The sequence below is a fragment of the Sinocyclocheilus rhinocerous genome, unplaced genomic scaffold (genome assembly GCF_001515625.1).
Source record: "Sinocyclocheilus rhinocerous isolate Xijiao unplaced genomic scaffold, SAMN03320098_v1.1 scaffold1470, whole genome shotgun sequence".
Taxonomy (NCBI): domain Eukaryota; kingdom Metazoa; phylum Chordata; class Actinopteri; order Cypriniformes; family Cyprinidae; genus Sinocyclocheilus; species Sinocyclocheilus rhinocerous.
The window spans coordinates 875,523-893,788 of NW_015652166.1; the positions used below are offsets into that span (position 1 = coordinate 875,523).

The 18,266-nt window shown below is 38.0% G+C and overlaps 2 protein-coding genes across 2 annotated transcripts in view; one reads left to right on the plus strand and one right to left on the minus strand.

The window, feature by feature from the left end:
- Nucleotides 1-4,024, plus strand: part of LOC107713931 (nuclear inhibitor of protein phosphatase 1-like) — an 8,311-nt gene extending 4,287 nt beyond the window's left edge. Inside the window, exons 5-7 of the mRNA XM_016519599.1 lie at nt 1,506-1,649; nt 2,715-2,777; nt 2,863-4,024. Of these exons, the coding sequence (XP_016375085.1) occupies nt 1,506-1,649; nt 2,715-2,777; nt 2,863-3,216 (561 nt within the window). The 3' untranslated portion in view covers nt 3,217-4,024. The remainder of the gene's footprint in view (nt 1-1,505; nt 1,650-2,714; nt 2,778-2,862) is intronic.
- Nucleotides 4,025-9,896: 5,872 nt separating this feature from the next.
- Nucleotides 9,897-14,869, minus strand: LOC107713910 (serine/threonine-protein kinase pim-3-like). Its single transcript, XM_016519558.1, has 7 exons — nt 14,851-14,869; nt 11,213-11,295; nt 11,018-11,068; nt 10,548-10,920; nt 10,291-10,461; nt 10,059-10,189; nt 9,897-9,989 (listed from the first exon to the last, which is right to left on the minus strand). Exons 1-7 carry the CDS (start codon nt 14,867-14,869, stop codon nt 9,897-9,899), a joined length of 921 nt encoding a protein of 306 aa, XP_016375044.1.
- Nucleotides 14,870-18,266: the final 3,397 nt, after the last annotated feature.

Genomic DNA, 18,266 nt, shown 5'->3' on the forward strand with positions numbered 1-18,266 from the left:
ATTTTGCCCTTCATGACAACTGTGAGGGGGGTGAATTTTTTTATAACTCATCCGTTTAAATTATATTAAGCCTTAAAGTTCTGCATAATTAAGGGCGTGGCCACTTGAGTGACAGGTGGATTGCCGCTGCGGACACTGCCGTCGAGCTAGGTGGGCGGGGTTTCAGCAACCAGCTCCCGCCTCATTGCCCATTTTCGATTATCTATCCGGGACGCGCTGCCAAGATGGCGATGGCTGGCTCCGCCTACTTTAGGCTTCAAAACGCTCGTCGGAAGTCTACGGGTGACGTCACGGACACTACGTCCATGTTTTTATACAGTCTATGCATACAACCAGCTTTTTTTTTTAAATGGAAGAGCCACAACAAGCCCTTAGAATATCCCACGACACAGCTGTTGGACCAGATATAATCCACTACCAATTTTGAAAGAGTCTACCTCACCTTTTTCTGAAAATGCTTCTTAGAATTTTTAACTCTGTGGATATCAGGAAAAATCCCATTCTCTTGGAATGAAGCAGATATAATACCCATTCTAAAACCAGGAAATAACCATAATGAAACCATTAGCCATCACCCTAGAGCTTTAACCAGTTGCTTATGCAAAACAGTGGAGAGGATGGTTAATGATCGCTTGGTCTGTGTACTGTAATCTGAACATCACATAACTAATGCCCAGTGTGGATCCAACAAATGTCAAAGCACCTACGTACCTCTTTTCAGTATTAAAATAGACAGCATTGCAAAAGTCATTGGTTCTGAAGTTCACTGTAGTTTTTATGTAGATGACTTCTGTATTGTTACAGAAGCAAGTGCATGCATAGCACTATAGTGCAAAAAATCCAGCTGAAGAAAAACAAAATACAATCTTGGTCAAAGCAGAACGGTTTCAAGTTCTGACAAACAAAAACTACCTTTTTTCCCGCTCCATTGATTGCACAATGAACTATAGTTGCTGATGGATGGAGTCCCCTTTAAAGTTGTAAAAGAGACCAGGTTTCTCGGTATCACCTTTGACAGTAATCTGTCTTCTATTCCTCACATTGAATTACTTAAATGTTTTAAAGCTATGAATGTTTTAAAGGATTTATCCAAAAGCAAATGGCACAGGTGTCATTTTAAGACCTAATGCATAGACCCATTGTACACATCCTGCTGTTTTTGTTCACTTAAGATGCAACTGACTGTGCTTCTGTTAATAATCTCCAGGCCCGGCTATTTGCCATTTTTGTGTGTAGCATCACTGTGAAACTGAATGCGGAGCAATCAACAATTACAGGATAATCTTGATTGACAGATCTTGTTTTCATAATTGTTCAAAATCAAATTTGAATTTTGATTGCCTTAATGTTGATCATTAGACTTCCCATATTACCCCATGTATCCATGTCGCTTGTTTTAGGGTTTTTTAGAGAGATTTACACAGGCACAATTGGTCTGCAAAATTAATTTCAGGTCCATTGCAATGAATGAACAGATCTCTAAAATGTATTTTTTTTTTTGGCAGAATCTGACTGAGTTCAACACGGCTCATAACAAGCGCATCTCCACCCTCACCATAGAGGAGGGCAACCTGGATATTCAGAGACCCAAGAGGAAAAGGAAGAACTGTAACTGCACCTCAATCAACCACTGGCTCATCCACAACAGAGCAATTGTTTGGCATAAATGCAAGTTATTCGTTAATTGTGAACTACTCTGAAACCACAAGCTTGTGGAACATGCAACAATGCCATGCTTTGACTTTGATTGAATTAAATGTGATCACTGCATGTTCAATCACTTTTGAAATGTAACAATTACACTTAAGATGTTCTGCAGTTGCTGCTTTTCTGTCCCATAATTTAAGACCGAATTTAAGATTGGCTGTCAATGTTTTTATCATTCACCAGCTGGAAAAAATCGTTCTGAAAGTGATTCTAACGATATCGTTTCTCTATGCCTTTATCGTTATAGCTGTGGTGTGGACTCTGCTGTTCTTTAATATTGAGAGATTTGTAAAACTATATCTTTATCGTTATCGTGCTTGGTGTGAACAGGCCTTTAGATGTAATTTAGCTCAGTTTTTATTTATTTCCAGATAAACTTAAACTTATTTAGTTGCCAAAGCTTTAGTTGTTTGTTTTATATTTTATTTCAGCTTTATTTCTGTGTATTAATGCCATCAACCCCCCCCCCCCTTAATCGGTATCGGCCAGTGTGGTTCAACCTAGCTATCGGTAAAATCCACTATCGGTCGACCTCTAGTGTTAAGCATTATTTTAATATTATTTATATACTACTATAGTTTTATTAATATTTTAATAGGTTTTTTATTTAACTTTATGTGCTTTTGTAATTTATTACTTTTCATTGAAATATTAAGATTACATTTTTTGTTTAGTTTTTGTTTTTATTTATTTCAAGTTAAACTTAAACTTAAGTTTCCAAGGCAACATTTCTAATTAAGTTGTTTGTTTTTATCTTGTAGTTTTACTTTTAGTTAATGATAATAACCCTGGGTGTTAATGACATCAAACCTGGCACAGCAGGTTGAACTGCCCTTTTTCGGTGGAGGAGGAGCTTGAAAGAGCGTGATTTATCGCCAAAAAACAAATACTAGATTTGTTCATCAGACAAAGCTATCATATGACTTAAGACTTGGCCTTTAGCATCCCTCACTACTTTTGTGACTTGAGGCTTTTAACAATGTTTGTGTTGTTAACTTTTTTTAGAGGACATCGACCCCTCTGTTGGACGTTTCAGAAACATGGTCACAACAGCTGTGGTTCCTATTAAGGTAACTTCTCAAGTCATTCAGTCATTTATGCAAAAAAGAGAGATTGATTTACATGTTTACATGCTCCTGTTTGTTTACCCAACAGAAGAAGAAAATGGGCGGAGGCAATGCGCTGGGAATCGAGGAAACCATGACCCGACACATGCACATGTTCCCTTTGCATGGTGGACTCTACAGAGACCTTCCCCCGGCCAGTCACGAAGCTCAATCCACAGGAGCGCCCGGCGGAGCCACAATCCTGGGAGGACTGCCGTTACCCCTGCCCAACCCGGCCCCGGATGTAGACCTGGCCCAGGAGGCCCCGCCGCCTCCACTCGTGCTCAACCCCACGCCGCTACCCGGCCCCTACATCTCCGACCCTCTCAGTGAACCCCGCAAGAAGAAGTATGCTAAAGAGGCATGGCCTGGCAAGAAGCCCATGCCTTCTCTGCTCATCTAGCTGCTTATTAATAACACAGGATGTGTCTGACTCGTCTATACTCATGAATCTGGCAAACAGACTTTGATTTTGACTGTACTACAAGAATCTGATTTAATGCAAGAAATTTGTAAGTTTTTAAATAAGTTTTACCTCCTTAAAATGAACACGGACTCACACTCATGTCATTTCAGATCTGAATTACTTTCTAAATCCAGTGAAATGCAGAAGGCACAGTTTAGTTGGAGAATTTTGCTTTATTTCGCGGTGTTCCTCCCACACAATGATCTGGTCATGGCCTTATAAATCATCTGTGTTTGTTTTGTTAAAAGAGCTGCTTGGACATTGTGCATCAGATCTTTTGTGATTCACAGGAAGTTTGCCATGACATGAGGGGTGAGTAAATGACGTTTCAATGCATTTTGATTGACCTATTTCTTTAAAATGCCAGCTTGAAAGTGTGGGAACCTAAAGAAATGCAAACAAAAGTGCATCACCTGGTCCAAACAGCAAAATGTGTCATGTTTAGCCTAAGACGGCAGAGGGTTTCACTTTTATAATGTACTCACTTTTTTTTTTTCTTTTTTTTATATGACTATTTATGTAAAATGTTCAGAAGGTTTACAAGGATGGGCTATTTATGTACACATTTTAGCGCTAGAGACCAATAAGTTCTTTCAAACTCAATCACACTTACATGAGCATCAGTAATGCAGATGATGGATCCGGTAGATGTTAGAGGTTTCAAAACTGTTGAAATTCTGCAATATTGTAACACTTTACCTTTGTGAAGATCTTTTTCCAATGTATTAGTTTCGTACATCCGTTGCCCAACCCGGCCCCGGATGTAGACCTGGCCCAGGAGGCCCCGCCGCCTCCGCTCGTGCTCAACCCCACGCCGCTACCCGGCCCCTACGTCTCCGACCCTCTCAGCGAACCCCGCAAGAAGAAGTATGCTAAAGAGGCATGGCCTGGCAAGAAGCCCACGCCGTCTCTGCTCATCTAGCTGCGTATTACTAATACAAGACTCTTCTATACTCATGAACTCTATCTTGAAGAATCTGGCAAACAGACTTTGATTTCAACTGCGCTACAAGAATCTGATTTAATGCAAGAAATCTGTCATTTTTAAAAAGTTAAATTTTTCTTTCCTCCTAAAATGAGCATTGGCTCACTCTCATGTCGTTCCAGATGCATAGTACTTTCTAAATTCATTGAAATGCAAAAGGAAGAATGTCCTCATTTGCACAGTTCAGTGAAAAAATAAAAAAAAGTGCATTTTGACTTATTTCGCTCTGTTCCTCACACGGAATAATCTGGTCTTAATCATTCATTTTTGTTTTGTCAAAAGAGCTGCTTGGACGTTGTGCATTAGATCTTTTGTGTTTCATAGGAACGTTGCAATGACATGAGGGTGAGTAAATGGTTTACCACTAGACGGCAAGAAGTTGTTTCAAACTAGCTGTTTGGCCATCGCACTTCAACATGAGCATCATTAATGCAGATGATAGATCTGGTAGATCTTCCACAAACCCTGTATTTGGTTTCAAAACTGATGAAGTTCTGCAATATTGTAACACTTTACCTTGTGAAGATCTTTTTCCTCTGCTGTTCCACACTGTATTAGTTTCATACACTTGTTCCCCTTAATATACAAACTGAGGGCAGCAGCGTTTCAAATGAACTGTTAGTTGATGGTTCATCAGGGCTCAATGTATACGGTCTTCACTGTTAAAGAGAGAAAGAGAAAAATGTTTTATACTCGTGTTCTGTTTGGTGCATTTGATGTTTGTACATATCATTCACAATAAAAGCCAGTGTATTTTTATATATTTAAACTGATGCCAGAAGTCTTTACCTTCGAATAGAGGGTGGCTGCTCATCCTATTTTATATTCATGACTGAGCTGTTAATTTTCTCCACAACTGGTTTGACTACCAATCAAGATGTCCGCAGCCATGTGATTTATGGTTCAAGACCATAATGCTGATTATCAGAAGTTGTCCATTCTGGCCTTTCATTGCTACAGCATGCCTTTACTTTACAAAAGCACCTTCCTGACAGGAACAGACACTATTATTTTTACATATACAGCTGCAAGCAGCAATTATGGGCCTAGTACAATACAGATACACCAGAAAGAGTAGTTCGCAATACCAGCGATGAATTTAGGTAGTTACCTTTGACAGTTAAACTGACTGTGACCGTAAGTTCAGTGTCAATATACAAAACCTTGGCTGTTTCACTTCCTGTTCTTCATCAGCATACTTTATTTCTGGATACTGATGTCAAACCCAACCTGCATTTTGTGGCTTTTATGAGGCTTTGGTTTGTCTATGAAAGGAGACTCTTTCAATTAGACATGTTTTGCCAAATAAAATATAATAGAAATAAAATACTTTTTTTTTTTTCCTCCTCCTGTGTTAAATTCTGCATTCTTGTGTATTAAAATACACAAACAAATTGATTCCTTAAGGACACAAAAAAAAAAAAATCTTGTTTCACTCGTTCATTGACGTTTACATGATATCCATGACTTCTCTGATTGGTGCATCTCTCTTAAAGATTGTGGGAAGTGTGGTTTTTCACCACAAATGTAAAAATACAGAATCAAATAAGTTAAAATCAATAACTTCTACATGGGCATATACCATTTCTTAACCTCAGGTCATCCAGTACTGAAGGTTTATTGAAAGATTATATTTCTCTGAGGGCAGAATAAATTGGATTTTTACATCCGGATACTTTCTGCTGTGCTTTCCTGACAGGAAATTATTTGTATTTTTTCGTTTCACACTGCAGAGCATGCTGCCCACTTCTGCTTCTTACTTCTGTCCTGCGCTAATGAGCCATGATTATTAGAAAGCCAAATTCGTCTATTTTAATCAGGCTTAAATCCTTGTAACATGCCAACATATACTGTATATATATATATATATATATATGATTCATGCCCAAGGGTGACGTTAATTTACAAAGAATACATGATGAGGGTGAGATTAAAATACATCACACATACCAATGGATGAATCTCATGACAAAATCTGTCATGAATCAGACACAGTCACATTATCCCCAAAATAAAATACTAAAATACAAAACAAATTAGTTTAAAGAGAGTGCTCAAAGGGAAACATTTAAGAAAAAAGCAAATGAAAAGCAAAAAGACAGAAGTAGATGCCCACTGAACAGTTTATGATGTGTATTTTGAACTGTAGGTCAATGACTGTAAATGATGTTTCTGATCTTAATGTTTGCAAGATTGTGGATGTATAGTATAGGGTGAATTCAGGTAAACTGGGACGCTTTTTGTCATTGAGATGACTGGGAAAAATGTCAAACTAATTCACCCCAATATATCTCATTATGAAGCAAACTGTACTTGTTATACTAGTTTTTAAGTTTGTCTGATTTATGGCATGTAATAAATGTATTTCTTGGTTATTATTTTACGTGGTGGAAATATTTGAAGAGAGTGTAAAAAGTGTGTTTAGGAGTCCACAGGTCCAAAAGTTTCTAAAAGATCCATAAACGTGTCTCAGTGATAAAAAAAAAAGTTTCATCAACACAGATCAAAATGCAGTTTGAGTGAGGGTTACACATAAACTGCATCACAAGTAAATTACAGCATAGTCTCATACTGATGTGACTGTGTTTCCCCTGCACTAATGGCTATAAATGTTAAATGGAACGTCTTCTGTCATTATTTACTCACCCTCACGTCGAAACCCCTCATTTAGAAATCTGTGGCTTCTTTTCTTCTGTGGAAGACAAAAGGAGACATTTTAAGTGTTTATGTTGATACAATGAAAGTCAGTGGAGTGCACACTTAAGCTGCATGTATGATATTCGTTGCTTATTTAATCATTTATTGCAATTCTTCATGGGAATTTGCATGAATGGCCAAAATTTAGTAGAATTGTCATTTGTAATAGTTGCTTTCTACATAGTGATTGCAGGAGCTGAGTAGATGGACAGTTTTTACAAATATTGCAATCGCACTCAATATAATGATATAAAAAACCTAGTGCATCTTGGTTCCTCTATTCACAGTGCTATTTTAGTCTGTTTTAAAGCACGGATTCTCTGCTATTTCGAGGGGTGTCATAAATATGACAAAGAATGATGAAATGGAGCTGGGAGCCCACTTATATACACGTCGGCTCCGCCCTTTCTGGCGGGCTAAAGCGGCATTGGTTTGTGCAGCTACACAAACGTGAACAAATCAGGCTTCAGTAACAAGAGTAAACAGGAGTTTACCCATACACAATAGTGATGGGAAGTTCGGATCATTTTACCGACTCGGACCTTTGAGTCTCGTTCAGCAAAATGAACGAATCTTTTTTCGAGTCATTTCGTTCATTTTAACAAAATATAATTAAAATGTTACGTGTTACTTCCCTAATATGTCTACTACTTACGCAAACGTTGATCACACTACAAATAATACAAAACTGCTATAAGAAACAGAAAAGATTAATTCATTGTTTACCTGAGTCTTCAGTCTATGATTAGCTCACCACCTCTTATCTGACAAGTCTTCGGGTTTGGGCTTATGGGGCTGTCACGTGATGAACGAACGACTCGGAAAAACCCGAAGACTCGAACCAGGTGAACTACTTGACTAATTCCAGTACAGAACCTATAGGATGTTGCGCATGCGCGACTGAACGAATCACTCCCCGAGACGACTCGTTCTTCCCGAGTCACATTAAAGATTCGTTCAAAACGAACGAATCGTTCAAGAACGACCCAACACTAATACACAACGCGAAGTGAACGTTAGAAAGGGAACCAGGACTGTCCCTGGAAAACGGGGTCTGGTCATATGGAAATTAATCATATGTTTTAATTCAATTTCTCAGTAAAAATATTTTTGTCCAGCTCTTAAAACAAAAATTATGGAGGTTTTATTTTACAGATATCCCACCGGAAGTGTTCGAGGCGCCATCTTACTATTCCCTACCGGCAAAGAGCACCATTGAGTCACAGCCAAAACCGCTGACCTAAAATCACCCGATTTGAAGCGAATCCAAGGATTCGTTTTTATGTCATGTACATGTAAATTCATTTTTACTTCAGATGTTATCGGCAATATTTATGGTCTTTTTTTGGGCAGGATAAGCTTTATATTTAAATCGTTAAGGTGGGTGTGTCTGCTGCGCACTTCCCGACACAGGTAACGTTAACTGACCCAACACAAAATATAGCCTATTTCTTTATGTACGTAATTATTCAGGAACTATTAAACACGAACATATTATCAGAAATTGATTTGAATATACAATAATACAATACAAGCCTCTGTTACTATATTGCTCTATGTTGTGGTACTGAAATGAAAAGCTTACCATGCATCATCTTGGAAATAAAGCTTCATGTCTTTAAGTCAGTTATTCCTCTGAATAAGTTATGATGTGTATATTTTTAATGTCCTGATTGAGCAACATCTATTTCAGACTCTCCAAGATCGAGCAAATATGGCGTTTTACTAGCATTACCGTTTCCATGTAAAATGTTATTTATATATGTTAAATCAATAATTAATTTAACCACCGTTTAAATCATTACCTGCTTCAAAATGAATGCTGTTAACGAAATCATTGTTGAAACATTTGCAGTTTCTCTGCTGAATTATTCCGCGATCTCGCTCCGAGGTCCCGATCTAACTCAAATGATTCGCGATATGCGAATTCGTTGCTTGAATAACCATGGAAATGATATCATTACAATTAATAGGCCTAACTTACAATGTTTTTTAATAGATTGCGATCACATTAAATACAGTTCCCGTCGTATTAAAAACATTTCATTATATGACACCCATTATATGGTACTTGCCTAAAAAGATGGGTTTATGATGTGTGTTATTAACAGATTACACTAACATTAGGTTACTTAAAGGGGTCATATGATGCGATTTCAATTTTTCCTTTCTCTTTGGAGTGTTACAAGCTCTTGGTGCATAAAGAAGATCTGTAAAGTTGCAAAGACTAAAGTCTCAAATCCAAAGAGATATTCTTTATAAAAGTACCTTAAACCGCATAAACACATTTCATTACACCAAATACACAAAATACTGTTCTTTTTAGCAGCATCATATGACCCCTTTAAGCTATAGCCTTACCCCTACCTTCCACCAATGGAGAGAGAAAAAAGTTTTCAAAAGCATCCCCCCTCTGCTTTTTTCACAAATCGCACCGTTTGCGCCAGATGTTCATTTAGTTCCTTTGTTTAAGAGAAGTTAAGCTCTATGTTTATTGCAGTTATTTGTCTGTTGTCATCACATTTAGTGTAGTTGATTCTGTTCATGCCTAGTGGTTTTTGAGTAAATAAAGTCTAGCGGCAGCATTTAGATCCTCTTCTTTCATCTTTATTTTTAACAAGCTGTGACAATGAGATGCTATTATAGTTTTTATTAAGATTTAGATTTTTAGATTCAGTTCGTTTATTTTATTTCAAGTAACAGAAATATTTTCTATAGGATTCAGTTAACTAAAGATGATAACTAATTAAATGATTCCTAATGTTTTGATGTTTTTGTCTCTCTCCTCCTCATCAGAACAGCTGCATGCTGGTTTAGGCTCAGTCTGGAGCGGATCTCTGTAGCATCAGGACTCTGGTTTGAGCCGGCGCTGCGTGTCCAGCTCCTCCAGCATCCACACAGAGCCCTCAGTCACGCTCCAGAGTGAAGCACAGCATTACAAAACACATGAAACGCCTGCTGTCCACTCGTCCTCACTGCAGGTGTCCAGCTGTCTCTGCGGCTCCTGTGTCCTGCACTCCTGCTCACCCTATGTTCACAATTACAGCCAGTTACCTACATTTATCCTGACAGGACAATCCAACTGTCCAATCAACACGGAGTCATTGAGATGAGTGTGCTGTGATTGGCCACCTGTGGAGCGTAACCAGGGATGCTGTTGAATGTCCTGTAAGCTGGGACGCTCGTCCGCTGCTGCTCTAAGACACCATCTAATCAACTGACGGCAGTCTGTTACATACAACACAGTACTTGAGCAACACAACATCAACTTCTGCTCGCTCCGGCCGTGATTTCTGTCTGTGAACAGCTGCATGTTTGCCATCTCTTGCCTGCAGACAGGTGACTCGGGAAGCGCAGTCTGCGAACCCTCCGTGCGCTTTTGAAAGGTAGAGAACCGCACAGGAGCTTGTAGAGCGTCACACCCAGCGACCAAGCAGTAGCTGGTCCGGCACGATAGCTGTGGGAATGAAACCACTCCGGAGGGGCGTATGAAAGAGTGCCTGAGAGACCCGAGAAGAGCAAGAGATCAGCTCAAACGCTTCCAGTCCAAAACACAAACTTCCACAGAGATCTTCTCCTAACCAACCTGCAAACTCTTTATACTCCGAGTCCTTCAGGAGGTGTCCGCAGCCAAAGTCCAGCAGCTTGATCTCGCTGGTATCGGTGCAAATGAGCAGGTTCTGTGGCTTGACGTCCCGGTGGAAGACGCCGCGGCTCTCGCAGTGTTTGAGAGCGTCGATGAGCTGCAGCAGCACCTTCTTGGCCTGGCTCTCATCCAGACAGCCGTTCTCCTCACACAATCTGTGGAGATCCTGGCAAGGATCCAGCCGTTCCAGGATCATGACGTAGTGGCCGGGATGGTCAAACCACTCCAGCAGCTTCAGGACACTGGGACAGACAGGAGCTGAATTGACCCGGGTCATCAACGCGACCTCCAGCGGCAGCAGACCCTGACCTTCCTGCAGCGGCAGAGGAGACCCCAGACCCTTGAGTCATCGCTAGAGGGCTGAGTGTGGGTTTATGTGTGTATCAAACCTTACATGTGACTGAACTCACAACTTCCATGTCCTCGTGCTCCTCGTCTTTAGTCACGTACTTGATGGCCACCTGCAGACAGATGAACCACAGTAAATTACACCTGATAATTATGACAATAACCTCGTACTCTGTACAGATGAAATACGGTTTCTGCCACAAGTGTCATGAATAAGGGCTGTTTGAATGAATTAAGGAGGGAAAAAAATGTCTTACTGGCAATCCATCAGAGCTGCGGGTCCCAGCAAACACGGAGCCGAATCCACCTTGACCCAGCATTGGGCCCTTTATATACGCATCTGCAACAATCACAAGATCACAAGAAATGAGAAAACAGGCGACTACAAGAATGTTCCTGTAATCATCATCAGTGAATGAACATTTCAACGGCAAATCACTTAATTCAGCGATGTCTTCAGAATAAGCCTGACCTTCAGCAGAGCGTTTGGCGGGTCTCTCGTATGAGGTGCAGGGATCTTCATCCTCTGAGTCGACTCAGAAGGCAGAGGAGTGCTATAGCAGGCAGCTCTGGACTCCACGGCTGGGTTGGGGTTGACAGTGCTTTCTGAATGTGGTCTCCACACTGTCTCCCAGCCTCCTGACCAGCAGACATCTGGATTAAAGCAGCAGTGGATCTGGAGCGGCACAAAGCTGAAAGAGCAGCAGCACTTCACAATCTATTTCACACTATTTGACTTTCTTGTGGTTTTTAACGAATTTCTTGAAATAAATCATCTGAACAATGTCTTGAGGTTTGGTAACCGTGGTGTAAGCGGAATAATTGACTCTGGTCAGTTTATTATTGAAAAATAATGCACATCCGAGATGCGAACAATGACACATCATACACTTTTTTATGAAAAGGCAGTTTTTCATATTCAATGAGTACAATATGTGCTTATTTAACTGGGAATATTCGAGATAAATTTGCTAAACTGCACACATTTATTAATGTAAGGGTAGTCTAACAATATACAACATCATACCATAACATACCAACAACAAATATGAAAAATGAAAACACCTCGTCTTTCGCCCATGTGAGCCATCGAAAATATCCTAAAAATCTCTCCTTCACAATGAGAAAAGAAAAGAATAGATAAGAAAAGGAAAAGATGAGTTAAAGAAACACCAACAACCAAACAAAAACAAACAAATGAAATAAAACTCTCCTCAGAAATAATCTAAACTCCTTCAAAAAGTCAATTCAAAGAAAATATCCTCCACAGAAATGCTCCGAACTCCTTCAAAAATCACTTTCTCCGCACATAAAAGTCTGTCTCGAGAGTCTCGCCTTCAAACACCCAACAATCAGAAATCGAAGAGTTCAGGCTTGTATAGCTGCAGATGGAGTTTACGGGTTGCTATAGCAACTCAGATTCAATTCACGCACAATCGAGCTCGCGCTGCAGACTGTAGCGCGATGACGTCGTGTACTTTCGTGACGTAATGTGCGCCGACTGGTGAGATATCTGTAAAATAAAACCTTTACAAACTTTGTTTTAAGAGCTGGAAAAATATCTTTACTGAGAAAATGAATTAAAACATACGATTAATTTCCACATGTCCGTATGTTGTTTTTTGTGTTGTATGTTTTTGAATTTACAATGGTGACCAGACGTCCCCGTTTTCCAGACAGTCCCGGTTTTTGGTGTCTGTCCCGCAAATACACTGAGAAAATTAATTAAAACAATTAAAACATATGATTGATTTATGATTAGATTTGATTATTTTCACCAGCAGAGGGCGCTGTGAGCTATAGGTCTAGTGATGATGAAGAATGAAGAGCAGAGCGCTATTATCATCAATCATCAAAAGAGACGCCGTCATTGGTTTCAAGGTAGTCACATACTAACTGTACATGTTAAACATAGTTGTTTGTGTGCACTGTATAAAAAGGCATGGTAAGGTAGCGGGATTGATTTGCACACAATATTCAACATTCCTGAAACTTATGCTGTCACGATATGAATAATATAAAACAAATAAACTAATTAAATAGGCTACACTTGCCCAATTTGCAGACAGCGCATACTTTGTGGTCAAAATGAACCTAAAATACAAAATATTAAGCCTGATTAGTGATAGAAAAGATCAATTTCCAAAAGCATAAACAACAGGCCTATTTGAAAAAGGTTTAATCAGCTGTAGCCTGCTCCCAGCTTGTGAAGATGTTACAGTCTAAACATATTTGTTAAATATAGTTTTATTTATCATGTTCTTATGCTTATTGTTTTATTTTTAATATAAATGTATTATTATAAGTAATATTTAATATAAATGTATTATTAAAAATGTATTATATTATTATTTTATATATAATATAAAAAGGCTATTGTCAAGGCAATGAAGAGGAGAGATCTGATCACAGCTAGACTTTTATTTAAGACAAAGAACAATAAGATGATCCACTTGCAACAATGAAAAACACAGGAGAAAGACACTGCAGCATAAACACAATACAAGACAAAGAAGTCAACAGCTGAGGGCAAGATATACACAGAGTAATGAGGGTAAAACACGGCACAGGTGGAGCTAATCAATGAACTACAGAAACTACACAAATACCATTTTATTTTCATGGACTCATGAAGTTGACCCGAGACATTACAGGTAAATGACTCAGAAAATACTAAAGTTAAACCATTTGCATCCTATGCATTTTGTTATAATATTATATTGTTCTGAGAAATTTGTTTTTTTAGTTTTAGTTTTTTATGCACTTTTTTAAAGTTTATTGGCAGTTCGCATTCTATGTGCATATCGCCACCTACTGGCCTTATTTGACCAGTGAGCCTCGATCTTTTCTGACACTGAAGGCTGAAAAACAGTATTTTAAAAGTCCTATTGCACACCACCTGGCCAATTTTAACCTATATTTCTCTGTCATTTTCAGAGTTTTATTAAATATGACACTGCACTCTAAAAAATGCTGGGTTGTTTTTTTTAACCCAAATGCTGGGTTCAGCCTGTTGGGTCATTTTATTGGGTTATTTTTTAATATTTTTACCCAGGTGCTGGGTTTTTTTTTATTTTTTTAACCCAAACGCTGTAACCCAAACGCTGGGTTCAGCTTGTTGGGTCATTTTAACGCTGGGTTATTTTTTTCTACCTAACCGCGGGGTTGACCCTGTGTCCGGTGAAACTTCACAACGCAGCTGCTGAGAACACGGGCTTAAGTCCACAGGAGAGAGCGGTTCTCAGCGCCGCCGATTTGGTGCACTCTTTCCGGAAATAAAGGTTTGTATACATTTTATTTCATTTATAAAGTATTTAATGTGGTGTAAATTATATTATTTTGCGCAACGCAACATAAGGACGAGATGTCAGTCAGCTGAGGTCGTTTCGCGCCGGTGTTACGAGATTTTCGGTTTCCGAGATTTTTGGTTTCAGTGGGCGGAGCATACATGAATATTCATGAGTTTCCCGGACATGCGCGTGGAACTGAGAATTTCAGTTCACGCTCCTTGTATCTCGGCAGGTTTAATGGAATATTTAAAAAAAGGTAAATATATTTCCGGCGTTGCACAAACTACATTTGTTTATCATTTCGTAACCGTTTATAATGTTTTTCATTTACAGTGCACGTTTTGTGCAGTCGTCCCTGACTGAATGATTGCAGACATTCTTTGTGTAATGTTAGGATAAAGCACAGCAAACTTCAGCTAGTTGTATACATTGATTTCGGTTCTTTCTTCATTTGTAGCTTGCGATGCTTTAAAACTGTGTCTGTTATTAGTTGTTATCATTTGTTGAATACATCACTGCCTGCTACAAATGAAATAAACTTATATAAACGTATCTGTAGACATATTTTTTTGTATACTGGTGTGAGGATCCATGTCTTAACTTACCCCGTTCAACATTCTCCATGTTGGTTGTGAATTGTCTGCTGTCTGGTTGTAAACTATGATACAATCATACACTGCTGCAAAAACATGTTGCTAAAATATCTTCTATCTATCTTTTTCATGTTTCCAATGTAAAATATTTAAACATTTTTACAAACAAATAGAAATTTACAAATTAAGATTATCACAAGGTTTAAGGTCCCATTTGCACAGTGAAACCAAAAATCCCAGAACACCTGGATGATTACAGCTACAGGTTTCCAATAGTAGCACAGATCCAACTACCATTTCAATTATTTGTTTTTATGCTCTTCTGTTACCTTTTAAGTTTTAAAACTGTCGTCTTCTGACAATGAATGAAATAAAGTTCATCACCATATCAATGGCCTAATAAACTTTTTGCAACCTACACTGATGTTATTCTGTTGGATTGTGGCCTTCATTAGTGTAAGAAATTATAGTCTGCCTCGACCCAGCTTCCACTCCAAACTGTGTATTAAACTATGCTCCTTTCTCTACAAAGAGCTTAATTATCATATAGATAGTTGTTTCCGATCTTAATCATGTGTAAATATTAACATTACCTCTGGAGATAGCGTGGGAGAAGCAGCAGGTCGTCAAGAACCATCTGCTGACCAAAAGGGTACATGAAAGAACTGCTATGGATTCTGTTTAATCTTATCACCTTAACATTTGGTTGGAACACTTGAGTCTACCGAAGATGTGGGAACGGAAGACTATCACTTTAATTGTCATCCGCAATTTACATTTAAAACGAAACTTAATTTACATGTTGAGCGGGAAGATGAACGTAATACAGTATAAAATGATTGAGCTTAGGATGTTCGGGGTTCAGTCTGACTCCGTTGAACCCAAGGTACTACATGTACTTTGTCACTACTATTCTGTAATAAAAGTTATTCTTCATCAAGATCTTCGACGTCTTCACTTTTTCTTACATTAGCTTGTGATAAGATGTTGGTAAAATGTGTGTTGGTGTGATTGTTGATATTAAGTGAGACAGTGACATTTTGTTTTTAAAAATATGAATTCAATAGTGATTCACACTCAAAATCCAAGGACTAGAGCTACTTCAGGACTAAACTGAGGCTTAAATTAAACCTACCAGGAGGCAGACTTAACGTCAGATTAAGGTTGTTTCTCCAGTCTTTATATATCAAAATTATTGGTGCACTCGGTAGATATGAACAAAGAAGCCTGTGAAAATAAATATGCACTGTTAATCATTTTGAACTTTTATTTAAAAAATGCACATTGGCCACAATTAATGGCACCCTTTTATTCAATACTTTTTGCAACCTCCTTTTGCCAGTTTAACAGCTATGAGTCTCTCCTTTAATGCCTGAGTTTGGAGAACAAGAGTTTGGAGACCATTCCTTCATACAGAATCACTCCAGACCCTTCAGATTCACAGCTCCATGTTGATACTCTCTCCTCTTCAGTTTTCTAGGGTTCAGGTCAGGGAACTGGGACGGCCGGCAGAACCTTCGCTTTGTGTTCAGTGACCCATTTTTGTGTTGATTTTGATGCTCCTTTTGGATCATTGTTCTGTTGGAAGATCCAACCAAGGGCCATTATAAGGCTTTCTGACCCCAAGATTGAACTATTTTCTGCAATTCTCCAGCTGTGATCCTCGGAGAGTCTTTGGGCACTCCAACTATCTTCCTCACATTGCATTAAGATAATATAGACACAGACAATATACTGTAGGCAGATTTGTAACATTTCCTGTCGATTGGAACTTCTTAATTATTGTCCTAATGGTGGAAATGAAAATGTTCAATGCTTTAGCTATTTTCTTTTTTCTCTTTTTTTTTGTGTGACTATTTTGTGCTTTTGTGTTTCTTGACTTCATATTTTGTAAAGCTCAACAATCTGTTGCTGCACAACAGAAATCTTTGTGTTTTTTTTTTTTCATTGTGAAAAAAAAAGAATTTGGCCTTTGTGTTCCTTATATTTATATTCCTGTGAAACAGGAAGTAATGGCTGGATAATTTCATGTTCCTAGTCACCCTGGTGTGCTACAAATTGTATGGGAATACAATATGAAATATAAATACAATATACAAATATGAATGGGAATATAGATCTTTAGAGATTATACTCATACTAATTTCTAGGACTACAAATAATTGTGGAGACTGAGCCTAAACCAGCATGCAGCTGTTCTGATGAGGAGGAGAGAGACAAAAACATCAAAACATTAGGAATTATTTAATTAGTTATCATCTTTAAAAGCTTGTGCAGTTTAGCAAATTTATCTGAATACTCCCAGTTAAATAAGCACATATTGTACTCATTGAATATGAAAAACTGCCTTTTCATAATTTAACTGAATCTAAAAATCAAAATCTTAATAAAAACTATAATAGCATCTGATTGTCACAGCTTGTTAAAAATAAAGATGAAAGAAGAGGATCTAAATGCTCCAGAAGAAGTCATAAGATCATATTTATTTTGCATTAGCATGAAGCTGCAGTTTCACAATACATGAATTACACTTACGAGTAACAGTAAAATGCTGCAAATAATTTTTTCTTACACTTGAAATGCTATTTACACCTTTACAAAGCTTGTCTTGCGCATGCAAATTTAATTTACGCTGACAGTCTTATGTACACTTCCACAACTCTTACCCTGCGTATGCAAATCTTTTAGGCATTGTTGTACCTTCATAAATGACTCTGTGATTTAAACTAGTTTACAGCCAAACAGGAGACACACTGTGTGCAACAAACGAGACAGAAGGCTTTTCAATCTACACATCGCCATCATTTACCATGGATTTACTGTAGTAACACTCACTGCACCATGGTATTGTGGAAGAAATGTGGGATATTCACATTGAATTTCATTACAGGAGTAATGGTATATAATTATAGTATGTATTTGTGATTAAGCTATAGCATGTGTGCATTTATATGATATCACTCATTAGAACATGCAGAAACTAAGAAAGTAATTTTTCTATTTAGATATTTATTTTGTTAAGGAAAATTAATGGTCTGGTTTCTAACCATGGTATTGAGGTGCTATATGTGTGGTTTTAACTGTGTTTATCATGATTTAAATGTATGCTACTATGGGAGATCAATGCTTAATAAAAAAAAACTAAAAAAAAAACTTGTTCAGAATAAATTTAACCATATAAAACTGAGGTTGCTACAATTTTTTTTACAGATGTTACTGATTTTGATAATGAACAAAAATTTACCTCTGCATCCTAACTCAAGCTACTATCAAATGTGTATTTCTAAGAGACAAAAAGTGATATTATTAATATTATCAGGCAACCCAAACCTGTTTCTTGATTTGAAACAATATCACTCATTAGAACATGCAGGAACTAAGAAATTAATTTTTCTATTTAGATATTTATTTTGTTAAGGAAAATTAAT